This window comes from Corvus hawaiiensis, chromosome 8, assembly GCF_020740725.1.
Source record: "Corvus hawaiiensis isolate bCorHaw1 chromosome 8, bCorHaw1.pri.cur, whole genome shotgun sequence".
Lineage (NCBI taxonomy): Eukaryota > Metazoa > Chordata > Aves > Passeriformes > Corvidae > Corvus > Corvus hawaiiensis.
This window is the reverse complement of record NC_063220.1, coordinates 10,158,623-10,182,703: the sequence shown is the minus strand read 5'-3', so window position 1 is coordinate 10,182,703 and position 24,081 is coordinate 10,158,623. Positions and strand designations below refer to the sequence as shown.

General features: G+C 40.5%; 1 protein-coding gene across 4 annotated transcripts in view; it reads left to right on the top strand.

Moving 5' to 3' along the window:
* The window catches only part of RBM20 (RNA binding motif protein 20), an 80,322-nt gene that overhangs the window by 24,760 nt on the left and 31,481 nt on the right, over nucleotides 1–24,081 (top strand). For 2 of the 4 annotated variants that reach the window (XM_048311763.1, XM_048311765.1), the window contains exon 1: nucleotides 22,173–22,377. The exons of 1 other annotated variant lie outside the window; for it this stretch is intronic. In XM_048311763.1, the coding sequence (XP_048167720.1) occupies nucleotides 22,355–22,377 (23 nt within the window). In that variant the 5' untranslated portion in view covers nucleotides 22,173–22,354. Of the gene's footprint in view, nucleotides 1–22,172; nucleotides 22,378–24,081 lie in introns of those variants that run through there. One more of the 4 variants, XM_048311762.1, reaches the window with a different exon arrangement.

The window sequence follows — 24,081 nt, the reverse complement described above, 5'->3', positions numbered from 1 at the left end:
GCTTGATCTTTGCAAACCTGTGATTTCATGCAGCATTATAAGAGGAGGAGTGGAAAAGGCAGACGAGGCAGTGTCAGGATTGAACCAAAATTTGCAAAAGGAGAAGATTGAAGAAATTTTAAGGTAGAGACAGGAGCTCAAGTTGCATTTATCCAGCAGGGGAGGCAATGAAAGGACTAAAATGGGAGAAGTGGTAAAAAGTAAAATCTCTCATCATTCCCAACTGCTTTGCTTCTTCCTCCACTTTGATTTCTGGCTCATAGGAAAACATTTTTTACTAAAGTCCTCTTTCTGTTCCTATTTTTATCATGGAAATTACCTGATTACCAGTAGTCAGCTGTGAGTACTGTCTCCTCATACCATGGCATCATATCCTTTTGTGTTGCCCATACCTGTGTCAGAACTAAAACCAAGGCAGGTTGAGGATAACCCTGATTTGTCTGTCTTGCTAGAGCAGACTGAGCACCCTGTGAGGAATGCTGAGATATTTGATGGTTCAGGTACGCCGATCTCCAAGCACTCAGACAAGGGATAACTTGCAGCGTTTGATGATGCCATAAACAGGGTTGTCCGCACCCTGGTGAGCAGCCTGTGATGGGCTGTGATAAAGGTCACAAGTCTGTGAGTGTCTGGATCTTGTGTGTTTGCTGTGGCAGTATCAGAGGATTGTCTGTAGTTCTCTCTCAGGCTGAAGATATTCAGGTTCTGTAGGGGCATTTCTACTGGACAAGTGGACATCCTGTAAATACTGCATATGACTCAGCTGTTGTGTGTTGTCTTTGATGTGGAGGAGGCTCATAACTTACTGGAGTGTGAAGAGATGTTTATCTAGCTCATTTTGTTCATACTGAAAGATTATCTTCTCCAAAGTGAGTGTGTACATGTCACCACAAGGATTTTTGCTTTCTCTTTCTGAGCACTTTATCCTACAGTGAGGGTGAAGCAAATGCTTCTTTGCAGTAAATGTGTAAATATAATTCCATACTACTGAGCTTCATTGATGTGTGGCGTTTGGGGCCTAAACTGACCAAAGAATTCCAGTATTGCTTATACTGGAAGCAACAGAAATGGTTAATTGATTTATTCCACTGCCTTAAACCCATCAATAACCCACAATAAACACATGCTTCAGTGGCCTGGAAGAATTAGTGGGCAAGAAAAGAGTGACATGTTTTAATTTTTTTTTTTTTAAACTATAGTGTATTACAGCTTTTTCTTCAGCAAGTTTTCAGCTCTAGTCATGGGTGATAATGCCACTTTGAAGGTACTAGATTATCTGTGAGGGGGTTTTATAAAAATCTGACAAGGAAATCCTAAATTTGTGGCCCTATTAGTTGTCCAGCTCAGCATTTGAGAAGGGAGATAGATGATCATAAGCTGTGGATCATCAGATTACAATCAGTAAGGTTCCTCTGTGCTTCACCTAAATCACGTTACATTGAGCTGAATGAGAATCTTGGGCTGAAATTGCTCTGGTGATGTAGAGGATCCTGTGCTTTTACTGAGGATGTAGATGGTATGAAATAGTGTGAAGCCAGTGGGCTTTGCCCTGAGGCTGGGAGGTGAAGCATTTGCTGTTGATAGACCAAAGAGGTGAATTTTAATTCAGAGCTTTGAGACCTTTCACAGGTACAGCCTCCATGTTCTTGTTAGGCTGCTTGAAAACACTGAGATTTTTTGCAAACCCCACTTCTTAATAAGGACTAAATTGGTAGAGCTAAAGCAGGTTCTTCCTCTTTCTTCTGACAGTGCTGTGAACATCTAAAGGATAATTTCCTCTTAACTTTTTTTCCTCTGTTCAAGCATTTTCATCTTGAGCAGATACTGCATTGCATCCAGCTCATCTGTGTGATGACTGGTGTTCATAGGCAGCTTTCTCTTTCCCTTCTGTTTCTGCAGTAAATGGCTGCTAGGCCTCCCTGATGGGGTCTTTTAAAAAGAAAAGATCAAATATGTGTACAGAGTACTTAAAAATTACAAGAGAAATGAATCTGCAACATTATTCTGTTGAAGAAAAGTTGTATTGTTGGTAAGCACTCTCCACTCCCTGCAAGGAAGTCTCACGCTGGAACAGAGAGGGTACAAGGGCAGTATTGTTTATGAGTCCTGGCATAAATTTCTGTCCTTGCTGCCCCAGCACACTGGAGCAATGCAGAGGCAATTGCTTTAGTGCAGCAGGCGAATTGCTTTGTGCAAGCAATTCAGCTGCTGCTCATGAGAAACAGAACTGCAGGAGCGGTTTGACTGACTTTCATATAAATGAAGCGTGATCAGAAGATGTTTCTGGTGGAGTTTTGAGTCCCAAAGATTTCACACTTCTGCACTGCCCTGTGCAGATGTCAGGGTACTGATCTTGAATGCTAGCCCAGAATTCCCAGAGAGTCAGTATTCAAGTGCTGGATGCAAGCTAAGAGACCTCTACAGATGGTTGCAAGGTGGTTTTTTAAAACACTTTTGGGAATGTGAGAGCTGGCACCAAAATTATTTTGGAATGTAGTCCGTCAGAAAGATGTGATGTAAACCAGATTTCTGTGCACTGTTACAATTTAGTACAATATTAATCTGGTTGAATTAGTATCATCATTAATTCATAAAGAGAGATTGTTTTATGGCTTCTCACTGATTTTTATTAAAGCCTCTGAAACACAGCAAGGCATAACAATATTTTTTGGAGATGAGCTGAATTTGTACACTGGAAGAGAAGGCACTTAAAGAGTTGCCTTCCTCACTGGTGTGAATTTTACAATTTTACTGGAAAAATGGCCATTTAACTGACTGAACTTGATCAAAATGCTTGTCTAGCAAATCTTTGTTCATTTTGATGATGTTCCAAGAACAAAGGCAGGGAACTGGAAATATCTCTACCAATTCATGCTCTGGGTAAAACCCTCCATGAAAACCATTTCTTGGCTCAATTTTTATGGCTTTATGTGTCCTATAAATTACTAGGGCATACCTGTAGCTGTAAAATTATTTAGCAAATGTATCTTTTGTGAACTGGGACATGGAATGTTTTAAAACTTGAAATGGCATCTTTGGTAGAAGAGGTTAAATGATGAACGTTTGAGAACTTAGGGGAGATTCAGAACTTTGCAAAGGCTTGGCAGGAAGAGGATGCTTTTCTAGGGCAGAAAATTTAAATCGAGATATATTTCTTTGTCCCAAAGTGTCATCCAAATCACATGCTGCAGCTTGTCTCTTTCTGGTAATGCTGTTTGACATATTGTCAGCAACACTGAGTATGTTTCTTCCCTTCCTCACTCTCTGTGTGTCAACACATTTACAGCTGTGATTAAGAATCCTCTGTTTAACGTTTTATACGTTTTTGGATTACCTTACACTGAAATAAGCCAGTCTTCATCTGAGAGCGCTAAACTGCGTGTACATCCCATTGCTTTTCCAAAATAAAAGAACTCTTGAGAATGAACCATGTGTGAAATAATAGAATCATGTGTGCACACCTAGGGAAAAGGTTGGTGAGAAAGGTGAAGTCGTGTAGCTGAGTGGGAGTTTACTTCTACAGTATGTTGAAAAGTGTCATAAATGTATTCACAAATCGTTTAAATTCTTAAGGAAGGCCGGAGGGTTTCTAACATGGCAAGTGAAGATTTACCGCCATCTACTGTGCAGTTCAACACTGATTGTGTCTCACAGATAAAACAAAAGTAATGAATTCGGTTAGTGTGCATTTTTAGGAGGGGGGATATGGGTTAGGATTTAAGTTATTATCCCAAACAGACTGTGGGGTTTGAAGTTCTGCCTGAGCAAGGGCAGGACAATGGTTCAGAGCAGAATGCAGTGCATCAACTTTCGGACTGTGTGTGTGACCAAGTGGCCAGGCACAACCCTGGGCTTTCCCACCAGGCATTACAGCTACAGATCCTGGAGGTTTCTTTAAAGATGCCCTTCAGGTGCCAGAAGAACCTGCAGCTGTTTCCAATGGATCTGACTTTTATTATCTTCACAAGGTAGGTAATTATTCCTAAAAACCCTACTGAAGGTGGTACCTCTTAGCACATTTATACTAAATGGACTCTTAACCAGAGGTAGTGATTTGTTAAACCACAGGTAGGTGGTTAAATTCCTTAAAATTTCTGCATGTTTTGTTAAGGTAAAAGGCAAAACACTGAGTGAGAAATAGTTGAACTGTCTCAATGCTCTGGCAGGGAGGGGAACCTACTAACTAGATTCTTGTTAGTTACTGCCCTCCCACCTGTAATGAGGAGCCCTTGAACTTCTCTCACAAACGTTTTGCTATGATATGTGACTTTTTACTCCAGTGTAAATCTCTACTTAGTACATAACTGAACGGGCTTCTGAGCATTTGCATCCTGCATCTGGGGGTGTGGGTCCCTTCATGTGGGCTGGGAACGCAGCCCTTTGGTTTACTGAATTCCTGTGCCACTCTCAGGCCAGCTGTCTGCCTCCTTAAACCTGCTTCAGGCTCTGCCCTGTCTTCTGTTCATGCAGGCTTGTTGTGAAATTTGGAGGATGCTGGTTAGGTGTCTGTGCTGACTGCTGAATCCATACCAGCTTGGCAGTGGAGGGAAGCAAGTGGGTGTTTGAGTGTGGATGCTGCCATTCAGACTTCCCTTTTGGGATCTTTATTGTGCTTCAAACTTTTGCTAGACAAGTCTTTGTAAGCTAAGAGAGAGACTAAATGGTCCTCCAGCATTAGTGCATCTTTTCCTTACATCAAAACCATGTGTTTCTTTTAAGAATTATTAAGTCTACAATTAGAATTGCAATTTAAGGCAGTTCTAGACAGTGGGGAAGCTGTACTGAAATGATCAAGGAACTCAGGCTGTTGTTAAGTCCTTTTCTCTGCCAAGCAGAAAAGTCCCAGACCTTCTTTTCATGTCTTCACCTATTTAGATTCAATGTTATTTGGGATCAAAATGTAAAACTGAGTTTAATATATAGAAAAAACCACTTGGGTTTATATTCCTGAAGTGGAAGGAATAATTTTGGGAAGTATTCAGAAGGTTTCTTCTACCTTTTGCTTCTTGCAAGATTGTAATTTTTTCTGAAAAATTCTTACACATGGGCTTGCAAATGTGCTGTACCTCAGTGCTGTACCTTGTAGCATTTTGGCAGTGTGAGGAGTTTGCTGCTGTATAATTTTCTTCTACTGGATAGGATCAGTGGTGCTGGTCTTATTAGAGCTGTGTACTACCACAGCTCTATTGCATCTAGTTTTATGTCCTTTACCGTGACAGTGCAGTAAATTCTCATAGTAATAATGCTAATTGTATCAGGAAGGAAAACAAACAGGGCTGGCATTAGTGAGGGCTCCTTTTTCACACTTCCAAGACGTAATTACAAAGATCTGAAATGTCTTATTAAAATGTCTTAAAAAAATTACATCTCTCTTCTCTCACTCTTTCTACCATTTTGTGTTATCTATTCATCATAATTTTTCTAGCTTTCTTTTCTTTTGCTACAATTAGGGAAGATTTCCAGGATAAAATCATCTGATTTCTAACTGAGGCTGTTCCCATCTTCCTATAGAGAGTTTTATGATGTGGGTGTGATCTTTGTAGTCCTGTTGCTGAATCTCTGCTGGATACATGTGCATGTCAGTTGTTAGTTTAATTTCTCTGAATTCACTATTAAATTTCTTGATAGATCACCCCTGAGGCCTGTACGTAAAGCATGTTAAAAAATCCCACTGCTTATAGAAAACAGATCCTGGGAGACTGACGATGTATTCAGATCGTTGTGAAGTATGGTGTGGAAAAATAGATTTTTGTGGATTGCTTTTAAAAGTTCTGCTCAGTTTTATCATAATTAAGGCTTTTCACTGTGGTATTGGAGTTCAGTGTGAAACTACATAATAACTACTATATTGTTAACACTGTTTGCTCTTACTCCATCAAAAGAACACCTCAGGGCGCCTACTATAAACGAGGTCCTAAGATTGTGGTAGAGCTTGTGCATTGTCGTTTATAACCATAAATGAACCAGGTGTACCAGAAGTGCCAGTGTGTATTTTTTGCTGAACTACTTAATATTGTGCTACTTCAAATGGTGCTACTTAAAATTGATGGGTATTTTTAATGGCATTTTGGGTTTTCACATTTGAAACACAGTAGTGTGGAATTCATTCATTTGTGGGGAGGGATCACAGCATCTGCTTATCTTTTCACTCTGGCTGTGCACCCTGCTGCTCTAAAACCTGTGATTTCCTGGAGCAAATTTGGATTGTAAGACCCAGATGTAGAAAAGGGACAAGGATTCTAATCCCAAAGGAATTTGGCTTTTTGGCAGTCACTATAGGCAGACAGGTGTGGATGACTTTGGAGCTGGCTTTAGGTCTGTCACTTGATAGGGCTGCTAATGAGCTGTTTTATGCTTCCTTGCTGTAGTGGATGATGTTGTAATTCCGCGAATAGAATCAGGTTTCCTTTTGGGAGTATTGTCCGCAGCTCCTCAAGAGATCTCTGCACAGGATCTTTCATGAAGCTGTAGTTAAAGTCTTTTCTGATGCACACATGTAGTTATTCTTTTAGTAAATAGGAGTGCCCACCCAGATACTGGTATGCTCAAGCATAATGCAATGAATTACTTTCTTCATGCCTCATGGGAGGGAATTCCACAGCCTAACTGGCTGCACAGAGCACTGAGCAGGACCAGAGCATGGGGAAAGCTGTCTTGCAAATGGCAAAATGCTCCTTTACAGTCAACTGCAGAGTGTGTTGAAGTCTGTAATGAGCCTTACTGAACATTTACCAGTGCAAAGGTATGGAAGTTTTAGAAATATATTGAAAAATTTAATTCTGTCACTGTGGTGTGACAGAATTGCATTGTAAATGCACCGAGGCTCCCATGTGACCATTAACAGCATCTTCTCAGATCTCAGATATGTTACAGCAAATGCCCAGAGGAGGCTGAGTCTGTACTGCTGAGACCAATAAATATTTTATCCTTGGCTGAAAAGAATGGCAGTCAGGAATACAGCCTGCAGTGCTTTTTGTATTTACCTTTACTTTCCAGTAAGTTTAAAGGTATGACAAAGCATATTGGGCATTAACTGTTTCTTTTGTTTGTTTACTCAAGAGTTTGAAAGCCTGGCCAAATATGTGTCATCTCTGAAACACAGCTGTAGAAATAAATCCAAGATTTTGCACATTAAGTTGAAGGAAACTTTTTTAATAACTTTTTTTTTGTTTTGTACTATTTTTCACTCTTACACAATGGTGTTTTAAAGGGAGATGCCCAGCTACTTTCAAAGCATTAAAGAGTTGTGTTTTGTTTGTAACCTTTTACCTTGGGACAAGAAAAAGCAATCAGTGAAAAGTTTAAAAGAGTTCATGTGTTTTTTTAATGTGAACAAATATCAGTTAGAAAGGCTTTATGTGAGTAAATAGTTTTCAGCTGTGGAAAAAAGAAGATCCAACTTATTTGGAATACCCCTAAATCTGTCTCTATTCCTAACAGGGTTCCCCAGGTGTCTTCTGTAAGAGTCTGACTTCAGAGTGCAACCTTCTCTTGACATATACTGGAATTTTCAAGGGATATATGAAATATTTAAGTATCTCTGAGTAATTCCCCCACTGCTCTGCTGCTCTGTGATTGTTTAGCCACTTGCTGGGTAGGAGGGTAATACTAGAAAAGAGGATTTGAAGGTGGAGGGAAAAGGAACTTTGGATTTTAGTGCAGAAGGCATTGCACTCACAGGGAGAAAGAGGGACAAGTGAACAAGTGGAAGTGAACACTAAAGCTGATAAAGTGGTAAAGAAAAAGCATTGACAGTGCTGTGAAGAGTTTGAGGGTGAGGACTAATAAGAGAGCCTTCATGCCCTGGGACCTGCAGAACCACTTGAAGAGCTCTGTCATGGTGGAAGGGGTGAGGGCCACACACATCTTATGAAGGTGTGGATCCCATTAATTTAGACAGGAGACGTATATTGAAGTTCTAGCTGTAACCTGATAAAAAGACATGGATAGAGGAGCAGTAGGATTTGGTCACCAGGTGCTGGAGGGAAGAGGAGAGGATCCGTATGGATAGCAGGGTGGAAAAAAGGACAAGCACACAAGAGGAGGACAAAGAGCAGGTGGAACTACGAAAGATCCCTTGCCAGAGAAGAGAGATGGTCAGAAGTGGGAGAACCTGCTAGGAGGTCAGGGAGATACACCAGCAGTTTGCTCTTGCCTGGATATCTGTTGAAACTATTTTCAGATCAGTTTGGAAATACACACATTGATCTGATACTGTTTTCTACCTGTTTTCTCTTGTACAGTTTATCCCTTGCACAATATGAATCAGTTCACTGGTCTTTCACTCAATCAGCAAAAGACATGGAGAAGGCAAGTGCATGGGTTCTCTGTTCCTCTTTTCCCTTTTTTTTTCTTTCCTCTTCTCTTAATACTCTGAAAAAGCTTTATTGCAGAGTTTGTTATACTGTTTTTAACTCTTGGTTCTTTAACGTTCTGAAATCTGACATCCCCATCTAGTGGTTATTCCACCTTCACTCACTGAGTACCACTTCGGGGAGAAGGATGCCCTGCAGACACACACACACAGAGCAGGAAGACCAGCTGTAGCCCCTCTGTTACCTCAGTGCTTTCCTTATGGGTGTCTTAAACTGCTGTGAGTCCAGAATAAAGAACTTCTTTTTTTCCCCCCAAAGGAAAATTTTTTTTATTACTTATAATTTGCATGTGGAAAAAATTTGCTGATATATGGAAGGGAATTCTTTTACTACTGCTTATGACACAGCAAATACACATGAAGATGCTTGTCATCATAACTGTGTGCAGAAAATAAAGCAGGATCAGTCTTGTTTTTTATCAAAAAAATGACAAAAAGAACTAGTTACTAGACATTGCTTTGTGAATCAAATTATTGCATTAAAGTAAAATTGTTGGGACCTTGTAGCAGATATAATGCAGAATAATATTTCTGCTGCATGTAATGCTTTGTAGCCTTTCAGATAAAAACATTATCACTTGTTTTCTTGTTGGAGTCCTGTTCCCTGACGGCTTCACCATAACTCCCTGTTGTGTGGCTGATGGATGTTGGTGGTGGCTGTGAGTCAGGAGTGGTTCAAGGCTGGTCTTTGTCTGAGAGTTGCCCAGGCTGGGGCTGTAGTGCAGCCGTCTGTCCCTCCTTGGCTGTGAGGGAAATGGTGCCAACAAACACAGTTGGGCTCTCACAACCTGGGAAGGGGAGGCATTTTCAGGACCATTTGGGATCAGAGAAAGAAGGGAATCCCCCTGTTATTCAAAGGCAAAGTCGAGGTGTGGACCAGGTGTAAACCCCCATCTTCTTCCTCACAGGAAGCTTCATATTGCTTTCTCTACCATGAGGTCTCCTCCACCTGTGGGCAAAGAAACCTCTCATGGACTTGACTGCTGGAATGGAAGCAGAGTTTTCTATTTCTCCTCAATCTTTTAATTAATTTTGCTTCTCTTCTTGAAGGCCCTTTTACTTTCTCTATATACATACATACATACATACATACTCAGAGATCACAAGATAATTGTTTGGATCCCGTTCCATGCCCTGAATTAAAAACGCTTGAGGGCCAGTAAGATTTGCTTTATGTCAGGAAGGGCTAAAGTGTAGCCAGAGCTAGAAAGCCAGAAAGAAGAAGGAGAAAGAGGCTGTTTATCTGCTCTCCTGCAGCAGGGAAACATCTTCAGAAGCGCCTGGCTGGGGACTGGGTGCAGACGCTGGTGTCCACGTCAGCTGTATCACTCACCCATGTTTATTGCTGGAGATGGTAGTAAGAATATTCAGCTGAAATTTTGAGAATTGGCTCCATTTCCACCTTCCTCAAATGAGTATTTTTAACGTGTATTTTGTATGGTCATTTTTCAGAAGACCTCTTTAGTGGAAGTGTCCTACTACCCAGGCACTTTCTGTTCCCACAGCAGAAGCAGAACTGGTTCCGCATTACATCTGATTTTATTTTTTGTAACCTGTTAATGACTAAAGAGCCATTGGGTGGCAGTATCAGCAAGAGAGCACCTCCAGTAGTTGCTAAGCTCAATACAAAAGTTTCGGTAGGAAAGATGAGAAATGACAAGTTTCTTAAGATGGAAAACACATTTGTTTTTATTTGAAGAGGCTGTGTTTAACTCCACACGATGTATGTTTTGAAAATCTTTAAAATTAAGTGTAATCTCTGCTCTATTTTCTTCAAAAGCAGAAGTCTTCATTTGTAATATCAAGATTTTTTTTTTTTTAAAGCACCTATGAATGCAGAATAAAATTAATCCCATGCTAAGAATAAGGGAAACTGCAGTGCAGGAGTTCTGGTCAATGTGTGCCTTTAGGGTGTGCCTGCACAGGGGCTTAAGTGTGTTTGAGTTTGGTGTTCCTGAGCTGAGCACACACATCAGGGTAACAGCATCTGGGATTCACATCGTACATTTGGTTTCATTTTCCTTTTCATCACTTTTTGATTAATACAAAGCTCATTTTCATGTTCAGCTTCATGATTGGAAAATAACATTTGTGGTGACCTACTATTTAATTCTACATTTGGAGGCAGCAGACTTTAAATATCAATGTATTTGTAATGATGTATAACTTGCAAAACTGAATAAGAGTGCCTGCTTTTAGGCTTTATTTCTAGCCAAGCATGTGTTTTCTGTAATAGAAATCGCAGTTACTTTTGCCATGGGGTATGGTGTCAGTTCCATTATAGGGATTTTCACAGAATTACTGTTCTATATGTTCATACTGTTAGCTCTCAGCACTCTCTCCTAAGTTCAAGGCTGGCGAGACTGTGAAAGCTGCAAGCAGATTTTAACTTGTTCATAATATCCTTCACTTCACAAATCTCATCCTGATCCCAAACAGGAACATTTTGAGTGGTACCAAATAAAGCCTTCATGATCATGTTTTTCACATCTTGCTTTTAAATACACCAGATAATGCCACTTGTTTAAGCTTAGTCATGTCTGGGAGAATGTCAGGAGTCTGCATCACATGAGCTGCTCCTCAGATTTCCCAGCCTGCATCAGCATGTTTTCCTGGGTAGAAGCAGAGTGGAGATGTTATTAAAATGGCTCGTCCTATATGTTAGTATTGATATTAAATCTCAGGCTTATTCCTGTGATTTTCATGCAATATTTCATATTTACGTTCAGCTGATTTATGTGAAAATACTTTAGTACCTTTTTTTTCCTTGAAGGTATATGCCTCAGATGGAGGAACATACATTCTAACCAACCACGCTCTTTGTATCCTTGCTGACAATTTCTTTTTCTGCTCGACCTCCAGACTTACCACCTTAGGGCAGCTTTGAGCCAACCTTTAGCTTAGTGTTTAGCTTTTTAAACACTTGTATCCTTTCCATGATCTGTTTATAGACCTAGTGTTGCTTGTCCTCTTTCCCTCCTTGGAGACCAGGAGGCCAAAAGGACCATTGGCATGTCCTTGTTCATGCTCTGGGTCAACAACCTTCTGAGCAAACACAGCATGTGACAGGGAAAGCACCCGATACAATCTGGGTTTGTTCCCTCCTGCCTTTGTGGCACTGGTGATAAATGCATCATGCCTAGATATGCTCCCGACTGGTGAGATCTTTGAGACTTTCCTCCTGAGCATCACTTTCTGATGCTCAAGGGCCGCTGTACTCACCACACCAGCTCTGCAAAACCTGGAGAAGGTGAGGGATGAGGAACCAAGAAGGTTGGCAGCACCAAAACTCTGGGTTGTCTTACGCCTTGCCATCAGGTGACTTGTATTCAGGACAAAATCTGTTCAGTGTGTTCAACTCCACTCCAGGGCTCTGTTCCCGGGGTCTCTGATCCTGTTTCAAGAGTCAGGAGTAGATTGGCATTGCTTCCTAAGGCTTCAAGCCTGTGTTTTGTCTGTCTTATCCCTGCAGTCCCTCCCCCGCAGTGCCCATGGAGTTGGATGCCCCACACGTGCCCATATAGGGAAGGGTGTAACTATCTTGTTGACATTGGCTAATCCAGGCAGGCATGTGAAGGGGCAGCAGAGTGTGATGCTCACATGTAGCATGGCAGATGGCACTTGGGACTGGCTGTCTCCATCACACCCCTCAGGACCGACATATAAGGCAGGGAAAGAGCTCTTTTGCGTACCTCTGCATGCTCCTGACAGAGCTACTGAAGAGCTGAGCTGTTGTAGCCCCATGTACTGAGCCACACTCACTCCTAGAGGAGAAAATTAATGAATCTTTCCTGTGCTGGAAATTAACGGCAGTTCTGCAATAGTTTTAATTTCTATAATATCTGTGCATTGCATTAGGTGAAAATAACTGAGCAGGACCAGATGTCTTGCAGGAAACACCATCCTGTATCGGTGAAAGCCTAGCTGATCATGTCCTATTCCAGATGTGGCCAAATGGGACAAACTCAACTAAATTATTTGTTACTGAGTTTTCATCAATGACATCTAGGTAGCCCTCTAAGTTATCTGTATGCTAATGCTGGAGTGGGCAGCAGGGCTGATTGTTTGTATTATTCTCTTTGAAGTTCCAATGATGAACAAAGGCTTTGCTTTCAGTAGACAAGCCAGAGAGTGAAAGTGTCTGAAAGTATTTCCAAAACAGAGACCACAGGCCAGATCATAGCTAGAACACCTGACTGTTACTAAATCTGACAAGAGATTTTGAGACTGATCTGTTGTGCAGGAGGATTTTAGGTAATCCAATAAAGTAATTGAAAACCAATGCACCTATGAGAACTGCTCAGGATCTCTTTATAACAGTGCTGAGAACTGAACACTATCTTCACCTGCTGTCCCATCCACCAAATTAGTTCCCTGTGCGATAATGAACCACTGCATTCACTGTGGACTACAGTACAAAACCTAGTAGGGATAACAGAAAAGTAGGAAATACATCATTCAAGTAGGAACTGTGTTCTGCCCTTAGATGGAAGCAGTCAGCAGGAGTGCAGGAGGACAGCATTTTCTCTGCTAGATTGTATTTTCTGTGCAGCAAAAATACTTGTGTTAGAGTATTTGATTAGCACAGTACTTGAACCAGGTGTAGAAGAAGCATGAATCCTGGACATATGAGCAAATCTCAGCTCGGTAGGGGTTTTCTTAGTTAGAAAGGACCACTAAACAGTGGAGTCTGACCTCAGGTAACACAGATATTTCATATTGTGTGACCCAGCGGGTCCTTTACCATCCCAAACCCAGGTTTTACAACTCATCCACCCTGATACTAGGGACCAGGATTGACCTGGACCCTGGCAGCCGCCCTACACTGTGATTTCAGTAGTGTATATTGGGAGTTAGATTTGATGCTGCCGATCTTTGAATCCTCACTCTCTACAGGCACTTGAGCATCTAAAAAAAAATTTAGAAATATTGCTGTGGGCCTGTTTTAGTATCTAACAGTAGTTGCATTTATAATCCCAGAAGACTGTGTTAAGGTTTGTCATTGTTTCTTGATGTCATGTTAAAAAGTATTTATGAAGTTTGAATGGTCTTGCTGGTGGTTGTTCAAAAAGTCAGTGTCCAGACATTTTGGAATCACAGTTGTGTGGAGTGTTTTTGGTCTTCAACTTATTAGTTTAGATATAGACATTCAAGACAAATGTTCAATTTTCCTGTCTATCATAAAGAAGCTGTAGATGAAGTTTTCTCATTCCAGTCACAGTAAGGAAGGTGGTTTCCAGGCTGTAATGCTGGCTACAAAAAGAATTGTAGCTTCCCTTTTGTTTGAAGATTACTATATGGAGCAGGATGAGAGCTCAGGAGGAGTGACTGGCTGTGAGTAAAAGCAGAAAAAATACAAAAAAGTTGGTTTGTGAGCTTTCTGCATGCAGTGTGAAGACAGCTTTTTAAGTTCTTTCTTGGGTGAAGAAGATAATGCTCTGTTTTACTGTGCATTATATTGTTGAGGTTGAGATGGATGAGACATACTCCATTTAAAAAAACTTATTTGATTGTTATAGAAATATGGGAATTCTTACAGCAGATCCAACCACAATTCTGTCTGCCAGCCTCTCATTTCTTGGGTATTATAGAAGCATGACTCTAAAGTTCATTTTTGTAGAACATGGAGATAAGCTTCTTCCAAACCCCACCCTGTAGATGGTGGTTTATGCCCAGAGGTTTTTAGGCTCATGTTTCATCCAAACATCAGGATGTGTTCTTTACTCAGTAGTCTTCTCTGAGTGGGGATGCTCCCATATCTGAAGATCTTAGTCTAATTCTTTTTCTTAATTCTGATGATTAAATATTCAAATTGATCCGTCACATTCCTGCTTGGCTTGCATTGATACATCTGACTTCTCAGGATGTTTTCCAAATGACGTACTGATGTTTTTTGCAACAGTAATACTATGATCCAGAAGCTCTGGAAATAGGGGCAGAATCTAAATTTTTTTGTGCTCGCTGTAATAAAAAGAGATTTTTAAACATGTGAAGTGATATCAGAGCCCAGAAATTATGCTTAGGTGATTTATATGAAAAGATTGACCTCTAAATTACAAAGTCAAACCTAAACAATCCCAAAGTAGAGTGTTAGAGAGCAAAATTTCCTGAAAAGCTGCATCACAGGACTTACAGCTCCTCATCAATTATATTATTGCCTTTGACTCAATGATATCTCTCCTTGTGTGCCAACTGCTAGCTAAAATCTCTTCTCAGCTGCATTACTTCATCTATGCTTTTTCATTTTTTGATCCAAGTGGTCTGAATGGTTTCTTTCCTTACTCTCACTAACATTTAAAGACTGCCAGTGAGCCTTTCTGATCTCACCAACCCCTGAGAGCATCATATTACCTTTAATATGAGGAGAGGGCATCAGGCAGTCAGGAAACCTTGCATGTGCCAAGAAGGTAGGTATTGAGACTATGTGAAAACAATGAAGATGCTCCCAGCTGAAATTGAACCAGCTGAGGGACTTCACAGTCTCTCTCTGAAGTGCACCCACTTTCAAAAGTAATGCTTATTTTTGATCCCTTTTGATCACTTTTAAGGTTGCAAAAAAAGCTAGGAAGACACCTAATAGTGAATGTTAACTGATTTATTCTGAATGGCAGGTCTTTCCTTCTGGGCAGCTAGGGAAAGGACTAGCTGCTGGTTTCTTTCTCTTTCTTCTTTTCTCCTAGCTCAGCAGATAAATGAGGTGAGGACATGCCACAGGGATGAGACTTGCCAGACTGCCTGGAACACCGTGGTTTTCGGGCACGTTCTTTCCCTGGGTGTGAAGGGAAACTCAAGTATCTGATGACAGATGAAAATGTAAGTTGGGGAAAACCATAGAACTGAGAGAGTGAATTTTTTCCCTCTTCGGACACATCAGCAGCCATGCAGCCTGTGTTTTGTGCAGGCAGTGTTTTCTGAAATCAGACTGCCCGTGTTACTCTCCTTGTGTTCCTTCACCGTTGGCCTGCTCTGACTTGGTGGAAAAAATGTCAGTCTGCCTGCTGACAGGGTGCAGTTGGCCGGCCCCACGCCTGGGCCGGCAGCTGCGGGCAGGGAGAACCTGCAGCGCTCAGTCACATGAAGCCATGTGCGGGCAGTGGTGGGGATTAGCTCTGCTCCTGGCCGGAAAGGTCCCCATGCGGTTCCCAGGCTGAGCTCACCATATGTGCTTCACATGATTGTCCTGAGGGTGACATGAAGTGGAGAGTTCAGATTTGAGTGAAAGTTGGTTTGTGTTTCTTCACCCTGTTTAATGTAATGCAGATGCAGAGCAGAACATGAGGGCGCTTGTGCTGGGGGGAGATGTGACAGGCTGTAGAAAAGCCCTGTAGCTTTTACTAATTCCTTCTCCTTCCTCTGAATTTTACGCTGTTTTCTGATGGGAGTTGTATGTGTGAAGGAACCCCCTTGGACCACCTGTTAGGTGCCTTTCCCCTTTCAGTCACGGTCTTTGCCATCTCTTAAACATTGGGGGTTTTGTATTTGGAGAGAAGCCCAAAACTTGAACAATAGTTTTCTCCCTTTGTGGGGCGGAGAGAGCTCTCTGACACAGTGCTGGAAGGAAGAAAGAAGGCAGGAAAAAATTAGAAAATATGGGTGGAGAACTCTCCAGTCTCCACTTTGGGTGAGTGTGAAGTATTGCAGGATTATGATTTATTTTTAAAGGTAAGAGGTGTGTACTCACAGGCTGATTTAGTTTGTGGTTTGCCTTAGTGCAAGGTAATTTTGGAAATGGCATCTTCCATAGAAGGATCATGTCACATACAGAGTGCCAGTGCTATTGCGAAAGGTTTCCAGACTAATGCTGGAAAAAGGAAGTTTAACAAGCTCTTGCTGTAAGGAACATCGTCTGATGGGCTGAAGAGGCTCGTGTCTCTGTGGCAAAATAGGAATATTTTCTTTATTTTGATCTTTGGATATGAGAGAACAGCTCATTTATTTCTTAATAATAGAATTTATTTCTTAATTGACATATATGCTCTGTCGTGTTAGAAGCAGAGACAGGAAAATAGGTTTTGTGTCTACGTTAATTTTTTAATAATGTGAAATCTGGGAAAGATTGTTGATTTTGCCACCCACATGTAAGGCATAATATATTTAGGTTTATGAAAGTGCAAAGTTTGTTCTTGGAAAGCTTTGGTTTTCAAGGAAAAGGTGGATCAGCTATAAGAAGAAGCCTGCTGAGATAACTTGCTGAAGGCTGCGCTGCGGGTGTGCGGGCTCCGTATTACCTCTTGCTCTTGCTTTGGAGTCCCAGCAGAACCTGTGGCACAGGTCAGTGCTCGTACACTTTTGGAGCAGTGGATTAGTGCTGGATGATGACTTTTCCTTTCGCTGAACATTTCCAAGCAGGCAGATAGATGATTTGAGCGATAATACTGCTCGAGCTAACAAGTACCAACAATATCTTTCCTAAAAACCTTCACCATCCTTAGGAAGCAGCCAGCCCGAACATGGACAAATTCCTATGGGGATAAAATGTGATGTATTTGAGTGCGTGTTTTAAGAAACTGTTAAAACTTCAGCTGGGCAATGCTTGTTGCCTTCCAGAGCAAGAGCTTGCTTTGTAAGTCAGTCTCCCTCAGTCTTCATTAGTGAGCCGTGTTTTTTTCCACAGTTTGCCTAATTAGACCGTGACCCTCTTCCCAGTAGGATCCCGTGGCATTACACCGTACAGAAACAGGATTTTGGTGCTGATACGTGAAGAGATCGAGAACATATGGCATAAACATCAACCGATACTGTTTGCCATCCACACTTGCTGCGTGTAATGCAACGGGACCGGCTCCTGGTGGCCACGTGATCCGCCTTCCAGTCCTCCATTTGGGGTGGGTTTCTTTCGTTCCTGAAGTTGTGACTTTCTGAAAGGAGGCTTGTAAATAATCGGGGTGCAGAGAGCAGGTAGAATGTCAGTGGGATGTTACTGAGAGGCATGTGCGCAACGCTGACATCGGCTCCTGGCCGCGCTCCCTCCGCACCAGCTCGCTGCTCCGGGCAGCCCTTCATGTTGCAAGAAGGTAAGATCATGTCGTGTCACCCGTGTCCTCCCACCGCCATACCGAAATGCCTGTGTCCCCTGTCCTCAGCAAGGAGGGACACTAATTTGCCAAGTGAAGTATCTTAGCAATCTTTAAAATTTAATTTTGAAGTACAGCTCTTTCTGTAACACAGGGAAAAGACAGGCAAGTGCAGCTCTGGCGGCAACAGCTAACTGGGATTTCAGATTAAAGATACAATCTGGTTTGGGCAGTATCTTCTTATCGTGCTTAGCTTTTTGTAATAAAGGGCTTTTAGATTTTAAAAGACATTCCACACCCAATTTTATCCTATTGATTTGCCACGGTTAACCACCCTGTAATAAGCCTCATAGTCTGTGTGAATAGGCACAAAGCACAATTATATTAATGTTGTTTACAACCAGTGGGCAAAGAATTATTTGCAAAATGTGAAAGAAGTCAAAATACCAAAATATTTCAAAGACATTTGAGTTTGGAAATGCCTTCATTAGACTATGAATAGAGTTCTTTGGAATAAAAAAAAGAAAAAAGAAGAATCAGAGTATTATTTTTTTTTGTTTGTTTTGTCATTTTATTGTTTGGGGTTCTTCTAATAGCTGATACTTTATACTTCAAGAGAGTTTTTTATTTTCAGAAGTAAAGCCTGGTAAATAAATACAATAATATTAAATAATTATTATTTTTTTTAAAAAGCAATAGCGATAACTTTCTTAGATGTCTTTTCACACAAAAAATGAACCTGGGTCCTTGGGTGTTTTGCAGTTAAAAAATACATCAATAACACAAGGTGTAACATCTACTATGCAGGCCAGTGGGATAAATAGAAACTTATTTTTCCTCCGTCATATAAGCTTCTATGACATTTAGACAACTAAGCAGACCATGTACATTATAGTAAAAATAGACAAACCTTCAAGCAAAAATTAAGAGGAAATAAGGCAGTGCTTAACCAAAAAGTAGTGGCCGGCCATCTCCATTGACAGTTCTGTCAGCAGGACTGGGCAAATGCCCAGCTCAGTGTTGTGGATAGGTTAATATCTTCACACTTTTTCCTTCCTCACAGCTGCCACATGCAGTGCTCTGAAACCTGATATTTTTCATCAAAAACGGATTCTTATTTTCTGTCTTAGTATACTAATCAATTTTACTGTGCAGAGCTTGGAGCATATTAACTGTCAGTTACTCTTAATTAATACTGAAGGCAGACAGAAAGAGAGAACAAAGTAATTGACGTTGTTTAATACAAAACGCTTCTCCCAATTTTGTTTCCTTTATGGAAAACTCTTTTGGTTCCTGTTCAAGATTTAAGCACCATCCTGTTTTATGTTTTATTTCACAAGGTTGCTTGAATGGCAGTTTATTATTGAAGACAATAAATTAACTTCTCAAAGCCAAAGAGTTGCAGCAGTTCTGGCACAGGCTGTTTTTTCCCAGAAGAAACATTCTCAGGTCTGATTCATACAACTGTTGCCCTCTAACATAAGAAAATTAAAGAAAACCTCCTATATATCTTTTAAGATTCACATTAAATTTCTTTAGCATAGAAATTGGAATGCATTAAAGAAAACAGAGCAGCATTCATTGCAAAATAGATAATGAAAGCTTCCAGGCTAAAATACACTGCGTATTACTTCTGTGTAACAGTATAAATATTATGGCCTAGTATTAAAGGCTGTTTTCAAAGAGATCACTGAAAGAGAGCAAACTTCTTTGATGTTTTATGCTTAAATTAAATATAACCAAAAAGGGATACAGGAGCATTGCTCTTGCTACAGTGAAATCAGCAAAGGCTTTGCAGCATGCTTCAGTAACAGCTGAATTAGATCAGGGCTTCACAAGGTTAATGTATAATAATTTATGTATACCAGTAGTGTGTGTGAGTACCTAAACAATAGGAATTTATAACATTTATGTTGTATAAACTTCATTTTATATATATATATATATACACACCCCCTAGGAAGTCCACAGAGGTTCTGGTTTTCTAATCATAAATCTGACTGAAAAATAACTGAAGCTTGGGGGGTTTTGGTTGTTTTGTGTTTTTTTAATTTATTACTTTAAATTCCCAACATTTCAACATTAGCAGCAAAGAGAAAGTAAATCATCTCAGCCACTTCAGATAGGAGCTATTCCAGCATTTCTGCTTGGGCACTCATCTGCTGTGTTGGTTAGTAGCACATAGCATGTAAACAGCTTTTAGGAGAGATGGTGATACTAGATTAATTATGAAATGAATGTGATGTTCCTGGGTGACTTGTAGTCACAAGCTGTCACTTTTTGGCTGACCGAGAGTACAAACAGAAGAGCTCAGGTTTGCATGTGATTTCTGTAGCCTGTGTCAATAGTGTTCTCCCAGAGACTTAGTTTACTAATATGCTTTTTCATTAAACTTTTCAAATGTATCACTTGGACTAATATTTAAAAATAAAAGGAGAGTTTAATTTCTTTTCCCCACAAATGGCAATCCTTTCTTGGAGCACAAATGAAGCTACTTTAGAAATAAAAATCCTTCTTCATACTCTACCCTTTCCACAGTTATATGTCATTTTCCTGTCTACAAACAGAAGATATTACCTTGGTAAAAGGGTTTTTATATTTTCTTATGTTACTGTGAAATAGAAGTGGCTTATTCAAATGAGGAATTATCCGCCTACCACATCATGGCTCCTACTTTCAACATACAAATGAAAACAGCTGTGCCTCCAGGCACTGCAAGATATTGATACACTCAAACTTATTATTATCATAGTGGTTAACAATGCCATGCAGAGAGCACATTAGCAGGAGGTGTGGTGAGATATTACTGTAATATCTCTTGTAGTAAATACTATATGTCAAGGATTATTTTTCAGCTGGGCATTTGTCTATGTGCTCATGTAAAAACCTTTAAAGGGTTTCTGACTTGTTTTTTTCTTTTTTAAAGTTTGCATTTTCTTTTCTTCATTACACGAAAATAAGCTTTCCAGATCCTTTCCCCCCAGAATTGTATTCTTTCTGAGGAGAGGCTGGGAGCAGCACCGGGAGCACCGAGTCGTGTGACAGAGCAGCAGCATGCTCCCAGAGCAGGGGTGCATTTGCCTCATTCCCACCAGAGTTTCCTGGCTCTGCCAATGCTAATTCTTGTCCCTGCCTTTTTGCTCGCCCTGTGGACTTGCATTATGGTCCATACCACCTTTTCTCCTGCTTTTCATGCCCCAAAAGACCTTCTGTGCTCCTTGACCCCAGGCAAAGAGCTGTTCTCTTGGCAGCTTGGGGCAGGAGCAGGAGGGGTTTGGGACACAGGCACTCAGCACCCCGACACCACCATCTGCATAGGGCCCATGGCTGTTGGGGTCCCAAGTTATTGGGGACCCCCAACACCCCTCCTTACAGGACCCCTGCTGGGATGCAGGGGATCCTGTTTGCAGGGATCATCCAACCAACCAGGACTTTGGTCAGTAAAGGGTATTTGAAGCCTAGTTGAGAAGAGCTGTCACAGGAAGGGTGCTGGGGAAGCAGGCACAGGCAGCATGGCACTGCCAGACTGCCACAGCATGTCCTGAAATCTCCACAAAATTGTGACACGATTGCTAATTTAGAACTTTGCAACATGTTACTGAGGGCACTGATCTGGTGCTATAGCTGTTTCTGACAGGTTTTAGCATACATTTGAAATACACTTTTAAAAATATAGTTCTTTAACTTCAGTAAATAATTACATTTCCTTGGGAAACAGTTGCAGCTAGATGCTTGCAGTATAGCTAAAGGAATTAGTATGGCTGCCTACTGAAATTTAAAATATAGACCAATGTTCCTATGTGCACACTAGTCCTCAGAGACACCTTTGACATACTGTGGCACATTATCAAAACCAAACAACATTTAAATATCATGAAACAATATGATAACTTTCCCAGCTTTTGGAAATAATGACATAGAGCCTGGGGTTTAGGTGGTACATTTGCTAGACTATGTATGTTACTTGAAAAGAGCTGAACTTTACCTAACTAAATATTTATGGAGAGATGCATTGCATGGGGGAAAGCAGAAATAAGCTCAGTATGCAATCTGTGGTTCCATAGAACATAAGAAGCATATTTTCAGGATAAAAGAGTAACATACGCAGGAAGTGCGATGGCCAGCGCAGACCTCAGTCGTACCTGGTATTACTCTTGTGTTGTAAGTGCCAACTGTTTTTGATAGGACTGGATTCAGCAACTGAAAGCAGCTAGAATGAAATAGAAGCAAATGTTTTTGTAAAGAAGCCAGAACATATAATTGATTTTAAACAACAGTCTGAGACAACTCTCCCAGAAATATAGAGCAAGAGTTGTTAGTAAGAAATCAGTCTCACCAGAGAGGATCTGCCCTTTTATTCTTGCAAGTGCAAATATGAGAATTTTATTTTTTTAGCAGAAGTGACTGTCGGGGAGGAAAAAACATGGTCTCCTAAGCATGCAAAGCAGAGCTTCAAGGTGGATAACATGTCTTGAATTACTGGTGTTTGGAGAGCAAATGGAAAGCACACCACCATTCTGTTATTGGGAACAGTCCTTAGTGTATTTGATGCTTTCATTGATAACTTGGGTGAGCAAAGTATCCATTAAATTTGCAGCTGGTGCCAAGAGGAGAGGATTTACAAGTTCTCTGGAGGCAGCATGGGAATTCAGAGTAATCCTGACAAACCGGATCTGGCATAACCTGGATGCAATATTGAGGAGGATAAAAGGAAATGGTAATACAGTTAATCCACTGGACAGTCAAAAGAAGCTAGTCTTTATTGTGTGGGAAGTCAGACTAGCTGAGCTCCAGAGATTCCTTCCAACCTGCATCTCTGGGCAATAGCTCTTCATGAAAGGGGTTGAGTGTAACAGAGAACCACAGGGCTGTGCTCTTATAAAGAAAAGCAATCCGACTGGGATTGCAAACAAACACAACACAGAAAACGTGTAAAGAAAGGATCTGGGATGATCGCAGAGAAGACATGATAGCAGCAGCTACGGGAAGGTAAGAGAAGCCCTTCTATGTGTGCATTGGAAGACGGGTTTATGGTGCCAGCAGACAGCCACCATAGGCTTTAGAGGAGTTTTATAAAATTAAGGGGATTTGAGCAATTAATTATCCCTGGAGGTCATGAAATATCCACCAAAGAAGCTTCCTAAGAGCAGATTAAACAAATATGTCCCGAGTGGTTGAGTTCAGCATGATCCCGCTTCAGGAACTGGTCTAACCCTCCTCCTAAGATCACTTCCAATTTTATTTCTGTGATCGCAACAAAGAACTGTTATCCAAGACAAAGCTACTGCATTTTGCCCCTTTATCTTGTTCCTTTCTCAGTGAAAATTGCCTGGCAAGAGAGCATTTTGGCTTGAAAGTTTCAAAAGAGCAGAAGGACTCTCGGTAGGAGGCAAGCACTTAACTCCCATTAGCTTTGTAAACATCGGGGTTAGCAGCTCTGTGATAACATTTACATTTCACCTTCCAGCTAACTGTTAGGTTGGATAATTGTCCAGATAGTAGAGTTTAGCATTGCCAAACATGCAAAACTCACTTGGCAAAGCACGTGTATACATTGGCTGATGTTTTATTTTCCTCTCTCAGTAGTGTAATGGAGGGCTTTAGAAATCGTTATTTGGGATAAGAAGGGTTTTACTTACAGCTTATACATCTATTAAAGTAGCTTAAGGTTTTTAGTGCTCCCCATCATTAGCTGAACTTACTAGGAAACATGATCTCTTTTTTTATCATTTGTAATCATTTGTAATTCCAGAACTCAGGAAAGAAAAAGTTTGGTGGTAGATGATTTCAGAGCTTAAATTATAAAGGTGAAGGGTTTTCTCCTTTCATCAATCTTTCCAAGCTTTTCTGACCAAGAAATTTGTTTTACTTAAACAAAAAGAAAATACTTCTTGTGAAGCTGAAGGGAAAGTAAAGAGTTATTTAGTATCAGCCAGAAACAGTGTCCGGGTATAGGAAAAATTCCTGTGTTCTTTTTTTAACCAATGCTCCAGTCTTTGTTGGCATGTGTGCTGGATTTATTCAACAAGCAAAAGTGAACATAGACAGCATTACATAAAATATAATTATAATAATTATAATTAATATAAGTTGTGGAGATTGCTGAACTGTGTCTTTACTCCTACCAGTGTTCAAAATACGACATTATTATTTCCTTGTATTCATGAGGCTGGATTCTGTCCTCACATACAAACATGTAACTTTAATGAAGTACTGTCAAATGATGCATTTTTATTTGAAAATTAGGTCTACCCCTAATACCTTGACAACTTCATCATCAAACAGTTGATTTGTATATTTTTAAGGCATTTTTATTTTCTTTTTTATTACAGCAGCAATTGTTTTGGATGAGTTTAGAGAAGGCAGCCCCATATGTTTCACATAAACAATATGTTACAGGGAAGGGATGTTCACATTTCTGCATAACAGAATGGTTTTGTGCATAATTAGGAAATGGTTCTGTGTGATGTATTCAAGAGTCCTGGATTACAAATTTAAAGTTTGCTAACTGTTAGAAAAATTGATTCAGAAGCAGCTTTAGAAAAACCAGCATGCGACTGCACATATTCAAATCTAATACTGTACTAGTGCAGGGTGATGATACGTTTAGGATACTTGGGTATGTTAATGTCCTTGTCATTTTAATTTTGAAAGTTTAACACAGTAATACAGACAGCTTGGGGGAAAAATTTC